The following is a 13865-nucleotide window of genomic DNA, read 5'->3' on the forward strand; positions in this document are numbered from 1 at the left end:
TAGGGCTGTAAACTGTCACACACGTGTGTGTGAAGAGACAACCAAGCAGGCTTTGTGTGAACAATAAAGCTTTTTAATCACCTGGGTGCAGGCGGACTGAGTCTGAATAAGGAGTCAGCAAAGGGAGATAGGGGTGGGGCAGTTTTGTAGGATTTGGGTAGGGTAGTGGAAAATTACAGTTAAAGGGGGTTGTTCTCTTGTGGGCAGGGTCAGGGGTCACAAGGTGCTCTCTAGGGGAGCTCCTGAGATTCATTTTCCAGGAGAAGGAATGTCACAAGGTTAATTGATCAGTTAGGGTGGGGCAGGAACAAATCACAATGGTGGAATATCATCAGTTAAGGCAGGAACTGGCTATTTTCACTTCTTTTGTTGTTCTTCAGTTGCTTCAGGTCATCTGGATGTATATGTGCAGGTCACAAGGGATATGATGGCTTAACTTGGGCTCAGAGACCTGACATTCCTATCTTCTTATATTAATAAGAAAAACAAAACAACATAGTGGTGAAGTGTTGGGGTGGCAAAAATTTTTGGGGGTGGTATGGAGAGAAAATGGGCATTGTTTCTCAGGGCTGCTTCAAGTGGGATTACGGGTGGCATGGGAACCTAGAGTGGGAGATATTAAACTGAAGAAAGATTTTCAGGTAAAGGATGGTATTGTGGGGTTGTTAGAAGGAGCATTTGTAATATAGAATAATTGGTGGTGGCCTGCATGCGGTTTTGTATGAATTGAGAAACTAAACAGAAGACACAAGGTCTGAATAAGAGAAGGAGAAAAACAGGTATTAAAGGACTAAGAATTGGGAGGACCCAGGACATGCAATTAGAGAGTGCCTAAGGAGGTTCAGCATAATTATTTGCTTGGTTGGTGAGTTTTTGGGCTCTATCCTTATATTTTTTATGTTGTTATATACCAGGCCAGATTGATTTAGGTAAAAATAATACTCTTCATTTAAAAATACACAGAGTCCTCCTTTTTCAGCAGTAAGTCGAGGCCTTGGCAGTTTTGGAGGACAACCACAGCTAAAGATTCAACCTGGGCCTGAACGACTGATAAAGTTTGTGATATGTCTGCGATGCTAGCAGAGAAGTCATTAGAGAGGCTACGGAAGGTTGTGACAGAGGTTGAAATGCCTGCTATTCCAGTTCCGAGAGCAATAGTGGAGGCAGAAAGTCCTAAACCGACAAGTAAGGGAATTAGTGGAATAACACTTTTTTATCATGTCGGTTTCATGAGGGGAACAAGAAGCTGTTTGGTCCCATTTGCAAACTGAATTTGGAGACTAAGGAAAACTAGTTTGCATGTGCCTGTCCAATTAGCAGATAGACACATGTAGGTAGAGAATCCACAGAGGAAGAAGAGACCTTGTGCAAGGCAATACTGGAGGTGCAAAGTGAAAAGATGAGAAGGAGTAATAAAAGAGGTGTATTGTACCCAGACTCCTAGGGATCCAGCTAGTGCGGCAGCCATCAAAGGTTGTAATGGGGACTGATGGGGTAACTGCGTAGAGGGGAAGTTTCGATTTTCATGGTGTAAGAGAAAGTGTCGAGTGTCTATGAGCAACCTTTCACTGTTATTTACGGGGCTGGGTATAAGCAAACAAGAAGAGGGCCTGGTAGGCGAGTCTGAAGAGCAAGGGGAAGGCAGCCAAGGATGGAGTGAAATACAGGGTAAATGTCTTCCTAAGCAATAATAACTGCTAATGTTTTTAAGTTTGTCAGTATTGATAGAGGGCTTATTTGTAATATGGAGCTGGAAAGCCACAATTGTTTCAGTGACATGTGTAGCTGGGCTTTGGAGATCAAGAGTGAAGGAACATCGAGAAGATGCAAGGCTACCCAGGGGAATTCCAGTGGGTATTTGCCGAGAGATGCATAAAGGAGTAGCCACAGGAATAGTAGCTTGTGTTGTGAGGGGTCCAAATATTGGGAGAGTAGAGTTGATATAAGGAGAAAGGTTTTTTAAGTAAGTGCGAAGAAGGGCAGCAGCTTGCTGATGTGAAATGACTGGGGAGGTCTTGCTGGACCTGTCTAGAAAGTAAAGAAGTTCTTCAGGAGGGTAAAGGTGAGGGCTGTTAAAGGAAGTTCGGAGATGTACGGAGACAGGAGATGTTGCCCAGTAGGTATGTAAGGAGGGGACAGCTTTGTAAGTGCAGGAAGAAAGGGAAATGCAAAGCCAGCAATTGTTCACTAAGGAGGGATTAGAAATGGCTGGGAGAGAGTGAGTGAGACTGATAGTGTGGTGGAGATAGCTGGGGAGAGGGAGAGGGTGGCATAAGAATGGAAATGAGAATAAGAGTGAGTATAAAAGTAAAGAATAGGACTTCATCAGGGTGAAAGTATTGGAGTGTCCCCTGCCAGCAAAGATCATTTATCCACTCCAAGAGGGAGTCAAGAGTGGCGGTTTGGCGATAGGAACAGGAGATATCAGCTGTGATGGTTTGGAGAAACAGTGTAAATTGGCAGTATAAACAAGAGCAGGGCATTTATGAGTAGTTGAGAATGGTGAATAGGAGTATGACTAGACAGAAGATAATAGGGATGACAAGTTTTTGGGGCAAAGTCCAAGTAGTGGGGGTGACAGTGTAAAGCCCTGTTGCAAAAAGTAGGGTAAGAATGAATAGACCTAATAGAATGAAGGGACATATTAGGTTCATAACGGTTATTACTGTTTTCAGAAATGCAAGTGAGTTTAAGGGAAGTAGGGGAGAGTACTTGCGACTTCCAGGAGGAAGAGGAGAGATCAGGCTTGCTGTCCAATGGACACAGCTTTATTCTGGAATGGTGAACCCAGTGGGGAGGGTCCTGTAGATGGACACCAGTTGGGGTGCTATAGATGACTAGGTAGGGTCCAGTCCATTGAGGCTGCAGAGTTTGAGGGGTCAGACTCTTAACAAGAACTGACTGTTCAGCTAGGGTGTCTTCATATGGCTAGGAATCTGGAGTAGGCAAGAGAAGATTAGCAGCCTGGAGAATTTACTGTCTAGCTTGCTGGAGGACTGGAAGATAGTTGCCCAGAGGGCTGGTGTCTGGAACAAGGTTGGGGCCAAGCAAGAAAGTGAGTCAATATAAAAGTTCATATGGACTGTACCCTGTAGCATCTTGATAGCAGGCTCTACTTCTGAGAAGGGCAAGTGGTAGAAATACTGTCCAGTCCTTTTTAAGTTGGAAGCTGAGCTTGATGAGGTGTGTTTTTAAAAGACCATTAGTCCTTTCTACCTTTCCTGAAGACTGAGGACAGTAGGGGATATGAAGTTTCCACTGAATATCAAGAGCTTGAGAGACAGCTTGGGGGATTTGACTAATAAAAGCCGAACCATTGTCAGATTGAATAGAAGTAGGGAGGCCAAATCAGGGAATTATATCTGTTAGAAGGGAAGAAATGACTGCATTTCAGAGATAGTGGGAAAGGTCTCGACCCATCCAGTGAAGGTGTTGATCCAAACCAGGAGATATTTAAATTTATGGACATGCGACATATGAATGAAGTCAATCTGCCAATCTTGTGTTGGAGTAAATCCATGAGCCTGATGCATAGGAAAAGGAGGAGGCCTGAGAAAGCCATGGGGGCTGGTGGCATGGTAGACAGAGCATTGAGAGGTGATGGTCTTAAGGATGGATTTCCATGAAGAGAAGGAGATGAGGGGCTGCAGGAGGTGAGCCAGAGGCTTGTATCCCACATGGAAGTGGTCACGAAGGGAAGAAAGCATGGACTGAGCTTGTGAGGCAGGAAGAATGAATTTTCCATGATTTAAGAACCACTTGCCCTGAGTTGGAAAAGATGAGTAGAGCAGGCTTTCAAAAGAGTAGGTGGTAGTGATAGATAAGGAAGAAAAATACTGGCCCTCTGGAGTGGAAGCTGGAATATCAGCGGGTGTGGAGGCATTGGCTATTTCTTTTGCTGTCCTGTCGGCATAGGCATTTCCTTTTGCAATAAGATGAGTAGGTTTCTGGTGTCCTTTACAATGAATGACTCCAGGCTTGGCCAGCAGGAGAGCAGCCTTAAGGAGGGCCTTTATTAGGGAGGCATAGATAATGGAAGAGGTTTGTGTGGTAAAGAGGCCTCTTTCAGCCCAGATGGCAGCATGGTTATGGAGGATGTGGAAAGCATATTTGGAGTCAGTATAAATGTTAATGTGAATTCCCTTAGCGAGAGAGAGCACACGAGTTAAAGCAATCAGTCTGGCTTGTTGGGAAGTGGTGGAGGAAGTGCAGCAGCTTCGATAATAGAGGTGTGGGACATGACAGCATATCCAGCTTTAGCTGGTGAAAATTGATTGGGTGGTCTGGATTTTGAATTCGAAGAATAGAAGTATGAGGAAAGGGAGAAGATGCTATGTGTATTAGGGAAATACAGTCATGTGGTTCAGGACTTCTGTTGGGTACTAAGTGAGAAGCTGGGTTGAAATCATGCCCATGGCCAATAGTTACTGTTGGGGTTTCAATAAAGGATGAATAGAGCTGGAGGAGTCGAGGGGCAGACAGTAAGTGTGAAAGGTGTGAGGAGGATATTAATGCTTGAAGGTTGTGAGAACTGTAGAGGGTAAGTGGAGCATAGCTTGTGATTTTGAGGGCTTCCAGAAGTATTACAGCAGCAGCTGCTGCCACACGCAAATAGGAGGGCCACGCCAGAATTGTGAGGTCAAGTTGTTTTGATAGAAAGGCAACAGGTCGTGGGCCTGGCTCCTGTGTGAGGACTCCAGCAGCACAGCCTTGTATTTCAGCTGTGTAAGGAAAAAGGATGGGACAAGTCGGGGAGTGCTAGTGTGGGAGCTGTCTCCAGGGCCTTTTTGAGAGAGTGAAAAGAAGAATGGGGAAAAGACTTAGGGTCTATGGGATCAGCTAAGTCACCTTGTGTGAGCTTGTAAAGTGGTTTGGTTAGGATAGCAAAGCCTGGTATCCAGAGTCTGAAATATCCAACAGTGCCTAAGAAGGAAAGGAGTTGTTGTTTGGTGGTGGGGATTGGGGTCTGGGAAATTAACTAAGCACGGTCTGCAGGAAGGGCATGTGTATGTTGATGGAGGATTATACCGAGATAGGTAACACTAGGGGAAGAAATTTGTGCCTTGGAGGGGGATACTCGGTACCCCTTTAAATAGAGATGTTGAAGAAGCAGGATAGTGTCCTGCTGGGAAGATTGGTAAGAGAGGCTGCAAAGAAGATCATCAAAATATTGAATAAGGTGGGAGGCAGACAGGTGAAAAGAAAGCAGATCATGAGAAAGAGCCTGGCCTAAGTAGTGTGGGCCATCCCTGAAGCCTTGGGGCAGAACAGTCCAGGTGAGTTGTTGGGATTGATGGGTGTCATGGTCAGTCCAAGTAAAGGCAAAAAGAGGCTGAGAGGAGGGATGCAAGGGGATAGTAAAGAAGGTGTCTTTGAGGTCAATAACAAAATAGTGAGTTGTGGAAGGGGGTATTGAAGATAGGAGGGTGTATGGGTTTGGCACTATAGGGTGGATGGGAAAGACGATTTGATTAATAAGGCGAAGATCCTGAACCAACCTGTAAGATTTGTCTGGTTCCTGGATGGGTAGGATAGAGGAGTTGTAATGTAGCAGGACGAGCCATGGACAAAACCTCTCAGACACCGAGTTGTAGAAGGAAGGGCTTTATTCAGCTGGGAGCATTGGCAAGCTACTGTCTTAAAATCCGAGCTCCTTGAGTGCACAATTTCTGTCCCGTTTAAGGGCTCACAACACTAAAGATTTTACATGAAAGGGTCGTGATTGATTGAGCAATCTAGGGGGTATGTAACAGGGGCTTCATGCACTGGTAGTCAGAGTCAAACAGAACAGAACAGGGAGTTTCACAATGTTCTTCCACACAATGCCCGGAATCTATGGATAACATTGGTTGCTAAGTCATGAGTTGATTTTTAACTACTAGGTTTAGGCCAGGCAGGCCCAGGCCTGGTTTTGGGCCTGGTGCCGGGCTGCCTGTCTCTGATTTCACTTCCTTGTTTTTTACTCTTTAAACAGGTACTGAGTATAAAATAATATAAAACAATATGAGAGGATCTCTCTCTTCCCTCAGTAAGGAGAATTTGTAGGCTTTAAGAGGCCATGTTGTAATAGGTGGGTGATAACAGGCTGTAGTGGTAACAGTGATTAGGTTTTAACGGGATGGTAAGGGGTGCATGATCAGTTGCCAAGGAAGGAGTAGAGGTATCCCATACTTGTGGATTAAGGCAGGGAGACACAGGGGAGGATGCGAAGGAGGCTTTGAAGTGAGGAAAAGGGTGGCAATGAGGTGTGGCTGTAGCCCAGGAATAGTCAGGGAAGCGGATAGTTTTGTTAAAATGTCTCGATCTAATAAGGAAACTGGGAAGGTAAGGATAACTAAAAAGGAGTGCATAAAATAATGTTGTCCAAGTTTGCACCAGAGTTGGGGAGTTTTAAGAGGTTAGAAGCCTGGCCATGGATACCCACAACAGTTATGGCGGCAAGGGAAACAGGTCCTCGAAAAGAAGGTAATGTGGAGTGGGTAGCCTCCACACTGATTAAGAAGGGGATGGACTTACCCTCCACTGTACGAGTTACCCAAAGTGTCTGTGATGGTCCAGAAGGCTTCCAAGACGATTGGGCAGCATCAGTCTTCAGCGGCTAAGCTGAGAAGATCTGCGAAGGAGTCAGTCAGAGAGCCTTGGGCCAGAGTTCCAGGGGCTCTGGGAGTGGCTGCCGGGAGAGTTGGACAGTCCAATTTCCAGTGGGGTCCCGCACAGCTGGGACACGGCTTAGGAGGAATCCCGGGCTGTGGGCATTCCTCGGCCCAGTGGCCAGATTTCCAGCACTTGAAGCAAGATCTTGGGGGAGGAGGTCCTGGAAGAATGCCGGGCTGCTGCGGTTTAGGCATTTTTAAATTTTGTGACCCAGTGTAAGCAAAACACTATCTGAGACAGGTCTCAATCAATTTACAGTTTTATTTTGCCAAATATATGGCTTATGGCCTGTGACACAGCCTTAGGAGGTCCTGCAAACATGTGCCCAAGGTGGTTGGATTGTACGTTGGTTTTATACACTTTAGGAGACACAGAAATTACAGGCAAAGACATAAATCAGTATATATAAGATACACATTAGTTTGTCCTGGAAAGGTGGGATAGCTTGAAGCAGGGGTTTCCAGGTCATAGGTGGATTCAAAGCTGGCCTGACTGGCAACTGGTTGAAAGAGTTAAGCTCTGCCTAAAGAGTTGAATTCATCATAAAGAAATGCTTGAGTCTAGAAAATGGGGGGTTCTTGTCATGTAGATGAATTCTATGGGTAGTAAATAAAGTAGATGGTGAATGTTAATTACCAGACCTTAGAAAAAAATGTCAGACTCTTTGGAAAAGACTTAGTAAGGGGAGGAGATTCTCTATAGAATGCAAATTTCCCCCACAACAGGCAGCTTTGCAGGGCCACTTCAGAATATGTCAAAGAAATATTTTTAGGATAAAATATTCTGATTTTCTCCAGGGCCTATTATCTGTCATGTTGGAGTATGGTATCTTATTGCTAAAAAGTATCTGTTTCATCAGTCCAAAGATCTCTGTTGTAATGATAATGCTGGTCAGTTGGGAGGAGAGTATAATGGGAGGAGAGTATAATGGGAGGAGAGTATCATGAGGCACATCTAAACCCACCTGCCAGTCATGGCCTAATCTAGTTTTTCAAATTTCTTTGAAGTGCTTTCTGCCAAAAGAGGAGTCCATTCAGCTGGTTGGTGGCCTACAACTTAATTTTTGGTTTTAACACACAGAAAAACAAAATCACTGCACAAATTCAATCTGAAATAGATTGGTAAAGAAAAATTAAGTGCCTCCTGCATATTCCTACATGTCAAAGAAAAAGAAATTATTAGAGTTCAGATGAGAAATACCCCTCATACAAAAGATTAACGATTTTTTTTTTTTTTACTGTCTTAGTTTGGGTCCACCAGCAATGAGGATTCCTGTTTAGTCAGCAAATTTACGCTGGGAGAAAAGGAGGAAAGTGAGGAAGGGAACAGAAGATGAATTGTAAAAGACGCATCAAAAACACACCTGACTCAGGAGAACTGAAGATCAACCACCTGTGGAAACATGGACTAAATTCCTCCGGGCTGTTCCACCTGAGAGATGAGGAAGCTGAAGTATGTATACACCTCATCCTGTCCTCACTGATTGTGAGCTGTCTTTCTTGTTCCATTTCAAGCTGCTGTAACAGATTCCTTTTCACTGAGTAATTCATAAAGAACACAAATTTATTTTCTTACACTTCTGGAGAATGGGAAATTTAAGTTCAAGCCATGGGCAGGTTAAGGTCTGCTTTCTTTGCTTTCAAGATGATGCCTGGAGTTTGGGGTCCTTCAAAGGAAGGAAGGCCATGTCTTAACATGACAGACAAGCAGAAGAGGGAGAGAGATCCCAGCCCCATAATCGCTGTTTATAGTGGCATTAATGTATTCCACTAGAGGGCACCACACTCATGATCTAAACACATCCCAATAGGCCCCACATGGCAATACCGTTACACTGAGAATTAACTTTACAACAGGTGGATTCTGGAGGACACAGTCAAACCATAGAACTATCCTAAGAGATACATATTCCAGGCCATTTGGTCAGCAATGCATGCAGGCAGAGTTCTCTGCCCAAGACTGTAAAGAACATAAGACATGTATATTGCCACTGGAAGTGAGCAGAGGTACAGCAAAGGGAAAGCCCTAGACTATAGATGGGGGCTCCTACATTCATCCTGGTACAGTTAACCCTTGAATAAATTGGGTTGGAAATTTGCAGATCCACTTATATTTTCTTCTGTGTGTGTCACCTGTGAGCAAGTACTTAATAAGTAGTAAATATATTTTCTCATTTTTATAGTTTACTTAATTACATTTTTTTCTTTAGCATACTTTATTGGAATAATAGAGTATATGATATAAATAACTTAAAAAGTGTTAATCAACTATTTATTTTATCATTAAGGCTTCCAGTCAAAAGTAAGCTATTAGTACTTAAGTTAGAAATGCAAAAGTTCTACACAGGTTTTCATGTGCACCCGAGGTCAGTGCCCCAACCTCCGTGTTGTTCAGGGGTCAACTGCTCTTTCAGTCTGTAGCTGCATCTCTCTGGAACAGGATCTTGGCAGGTGGGTTGCAAGTAAAGGAATCCAGAAAATAACATCTCAAACTATGCTGCATTTGTATGATGATTATGTAAAACCAAAGGCATTTAGAAAGCAGCAAATGCACAAAAAGGCTTCTCCTGAACATCCCTTATCTGCCAAAAAGCAGATTCTCCAGAAGGAAACCAATAGTCAAAAAAATCCTTCCTGAGAATTTTTATATCAGGGAAGATTAACACAAAACAGAAATCAAAAATAGAAGAGACTGGGAATTGATGCTTTATCCAGGCAGGCTATTGCCTGTGCTTTTGAGGATGCACTTCTTTTCTCATCTATTCTCTCCAGGTTGCCTACAATTCCCAATTCCCTCTTAAATAGAAAGGAAATATGAACTACTGGATCTCATTGAGTTATCTGGGTAATCACCCTGCTATGATATCCTGCTGCACTTTAAATGAATTTTTTTGCCTTTTCTCTTATTAATCTTCCTTTTGTCAGTTTATTTTCAGCAAACATTTAGAGGACAAATGAAACTTTCTTCCTTTCTTGCAATATAACCAAGTCCCTTAAAATTCAGGCAGCTTACAAAGCAGCAGGAAGGTTTGTGCATGGGCTACAGCACTGTGATTTGGCTCCCCTAGTCAGGCATCAGTAAAATTTTGTACAGTCCTAGGCTGCAGCCCACTGATGCTGATATAGTTGGATCCACTTCCCCTGCTACTAAGCCAGACTGGGATATTTTGGGGCACATTAGATATGTGCGATATAATGATTGCAAATCATTTCCAGTTTCATCTGGATCAAACTGCTTTCTCCATGTACATAGGCAATTGCTTGATAAGAGATTGACTGTCTCTTTCCTAAAAATGGTAACAGGAAGGCTGGTGTCTGGGTCATGATGATGTCCCCAGTCACTGATAAAATGTAAAAGAGGAAAGTGTCATTGATGGTGCATGGCAGGGACATGCTCCATGCAGTGGCCACCCTCAGTAAGAGAGATGAACTTTGGGAAATAATACTCAATGGCAGAAAAGGAGGTAGACTATGAAGGTGCTCAAAACAAGAATAAGGTGCAGCGCATTTGGTCCCTGGGTATTAAAGAGACCTGTAGCTCCTGATAATGGTGGATCTGTGAGTGCTACATGCATTGAGGAAACAAGGTATCATCTCTGTGTATCTGTAGTAAATTACTTCATCTTATATTGGTAAGAACAATGGCATAACACCATTACCTAATACTAACATGTATATATAGCATCATGTCAATAAATTTTATTTTTAATTTTTTTAGAAAGGAATCATGTTAAACTCATGGAAGTGTTCCAAGTATAGGACAAAGTAACCCCTTCTCTAACCAGAATCATATGAGAGTCTTTTGAAGACCTGAGAATCATACCATCTAACATTTTATTATGTATTTCGTACAAACAAGAATACTCTCCTAAATAATCCCCATACACCAATGAAATACATTACTCCATTGACTCCTGAGGAATATTTCAAATTGTCAAAAAAAAAAAACCTAAAAAATGTCTCTCATAACAAAATAGTCCCCAGTGGAAACACATTCTTTGCAGACAAATTTGTGCTACCCTGGTCTTACCTGGAACACCTGGGGACACTGAGCTGGTGCTGAGTTACTGAGATGAGACAGCCCTGTCTCTGTGCCCAGCCTGCCCCATCTTCTGCTCATTTGCATGTTCTCAGAGCACATCCTCCTGCCCTGAAGACTTCTTAATAGGCTGGTCACACCCTGTGCAGGAGTCAGTCCCAGTCAGGACACAGCATGGACATGAGGGTCCCTACTCAGCTCCTAGGGCTCCTGCTGCTCTGGCTCCCAGGTAAGGAAGGAGAACACTAGGAATTTACCTAGCCCAGTGTGCTCTGTACCGCCTGGCCCTTCAGGGAACTTCTCTTACAGCATGATTAATTGTGTGGACATTTGTTTTTATGTTTCCAATCTCAGGTGCCAGATGTGATATCCAGCTGACCCAGTCTCCATCCTCCCTGTCTGCATCTGTAGGAGACAGAGTCACCATCACTTGCCGGGCAAGTCAGGGCATTAGCAATAATTTAAATTGGTATCAGCAGAAACCAGGGAAAGCTCCTAAGCTCCTGATCTATAAGGCGTCCAGTTTGCAAAGTGGGGTCCCATCAAGGTTCAGCGGCAGTGGATCTGGGACAGATTTCACTCTTACCATCAGCAGCCTGCAGCCTGAAGATTTTGCAGCTTACTATTGTCAACAGGTTAACAGTTTCCCTCCCACAGTGTTACAAACCCGAACATAAACCCCCAGGGAAGCAGCTGTGTGAGGCTGGGCTGCCTCAGCTGCTCCTCCTGATGCCTCCATCACTGAGAGTGTTCCTCAGATGCAGCCACACTCTGATGGTGTTGGTAGAGGAGGATATGAAGTCACCTCTGCATCCCAATTTCTTTTTCTTTACTCAGCCCCAGCTGCACAGACATAACAATGCCTCTGCTGATTTAATAAAGACAGAGATCATGACACCTGAGGAGTCTAGTTTATGGCTTCAGTTGGAATTCATATAACAGAGAATAGGCCACTATAGATATTCTAAGCAGGAATTGTCTTAATACAGAGAATTAGAGTCTAAAGTATTGAAGTCTAAATAAAATGTAGAGATAAATTTAATGTTTTATTTGCTAATAATTTTTTGCCAAATGGGGCATACAGGAAAACTCAATGGTCTTCAATATGTTGGAAGGACAAAGAGTTTTATGAAAAAGGGAAATTATTACCTATTGCTCTTTGAGAAATTTTATTGACTGTAGTAAGGGTTGGAAGCTGGCAAGCTCAGACTGGTAAGCAGTGGTGGTCAAACTGAATCCTAGAATTATATTAAGTTATTTCAGAAGTTGTGGGTAAATTTGATTTCAGGTTACAATAAGCCAAAGCAGGGAAGTTTGCAGAGAATTTTGTTACTGAAATGCCAGGGATTCAGTATAGATCCTGCGGCTCACCACACAGAAAGCCAATCACTGAGACAACAAGTATTGCCAAGGAATGGGATTTAATCAGGTGCTGCAGCCGAGGAGATGGGACACCATTCTCAAATGCATCTCCCTGACCAACTAAAATTAGGGGTTTATATAGCAGGAAGAAATGTGGAAAACAGGAATTAGGGAGGGGTAAAAAAGATAATTTAGTCAACAGGAAGCAGGAGGTCAGTTAGGCAATCATAATGGGTGAAGGGTCTGATATCTCACTGTCCCAATTCAGTGATATATAACTTTCAGCTCCTTGACAGTATCTAGAGGCCTGATGGTTGGTTTCCTGAAAAAAGAACTCAGATTAACAAATGTAACTACCTTGAGTTTTAAGACTGGGGGAGTCAGTTTCTGTTTATTCCAAAAATCAAAAATATTAGTTCCATGGAATAATAAGGCCTATTTCAATTGCATTCTAGAAACAATATTTTGCACCCTGAGTGGTTTTCCCTTCTGGTTTCTTGGCTCTGTTGAGTATGTCAAGAATGACCGAATTCCTACGATTAACTTTTACACTACAACCTTTCAAAGTCAAGGATATAGTAGTCAGGAAGGTTGATAGTAGAAGCAGGATTCTCTGGTACTCCCTCAGAAAATAGAATGCTTCTGCCCCTGAAGTATGGGCTATCTAACCATGTGGTCCTCAGTCCTGTCTGAAAGCTTAAGGGTGGGAGTGCTGATGCTCTCAGCTTCCTACAGCATCTTTCAGGTTTTCCTCCAGGCACATGTGTTGACAAGGAAGAAAACGGTGGGAATCGCCATGTTTGGGTGAATCCAGTTTCTAATGGCTGGCATTTGCATAGGAAAGCTTTCCAGCCTCACTCTAAGAGCCAGGGCTTTCTGACTAGACAAGAAGTGTTTCTAGAGCTGATTTAAAGGAAACAAAACCTTCCCAAGGACTCCTTTTCCTCTCTATCTGCCTACAATAATTTCTTAATAACTCCTGTAACACTTGGGTTCCAGAGAAGAGGACATGGACATCTTTTGGGGTGGGACATTATTCATTCCACCGACCATAAACATATTCCCCAAAATTGTCCTTCTCTAAAGTAAAATTTAAAGAATCACGAAGTAGTTTTATGAATCAAGAGAGGTGGACAAAATCTTAGACTCAGGTTCCTCTAACTTGTGAGTTTTATCTGTTGGGGTATGCTCACTCCACTGTCTCTAATGTAGATTTATTGATGTGTAGATAGTTTTAGAGGATTTTTAAATTTTGTGACCCAGCATAAACAAAACAGTATCTGAGACAGGTCTCAATCAATTTACAGGTTTATTTTGCCAAAAATATGGCTTATGGCCTGTGACACAGCCTTAGGAGGTCCTGTAAACATGTGCCCAGGATGGTTGGATTACACATTGGTTTTATACACTTTAGGGAGACACAGAAATTACAGGCAAAGACATAAACCAATACATGTCAGATATACATTAGTTTGTCCTGGAAAGGTGGGATAGTTTGAAGCAGGGGCTTCCAGGTCATAGGTGGATTCAAAGCTTTCCTGACTGGCTACTGGTTGAAAGAGTTAAGCTCTGCCTAAAGAGTTGAATTCATCATAAAGAAATGCTTGAGTCTAGAAAAGGGGGTGTGGAAGCCAAGGTTCTTGTCAAGTAGATGAATCCTATGGGTAGCAAATAAAGTAGATGGTGAATGTTGCTTATTGGGCCTTTAAAAAATGTCAGACTCTAAAAAAGACTTAGTAAGGGGAGGAGATTCTCTATAGAATGCAAATTTCCCCCACAACAGGCAGCTTTGCAGAACCACTTCAGAATAT

At 43.0% G+C, this 13865-nt stretch overlaps 1 gene segment (V, D, J or C); it reads left to right on the forward strand.

The window, feature by feature from the left end:
- Positions 1–5854: 5854 nt before the first annotated feature.
- On the forward strand, positions 5855–11592 carry LOC100939563 (immunoglobulin kappa variable 1D-13-like). The segment is given in 4 exon segments: positions 5855–6070; positions 7901–8106; positions 10788–10921; positions 11047–11592. Coding segments are annotated over 2 exon segments (378 nt in total).
- The last annotated feature ends 2273 nt before the right edge of the window (positions 11593–13865 follow it).

This window comes from Pongo abelii, chromosome 12, assembly GCF_028885655.2.
Source record: "Pongo abelii isolate AG06213 chromosome 12, NHGRI_mPonAbe1-v2.0_pri, whole genome shotgun sequence".
Taxonomy (NCBI): Eukaryota; Metazoa; Chordata; class Mammalia; order Primates; family Hominidae; genus Pongo; species Pongo abelii.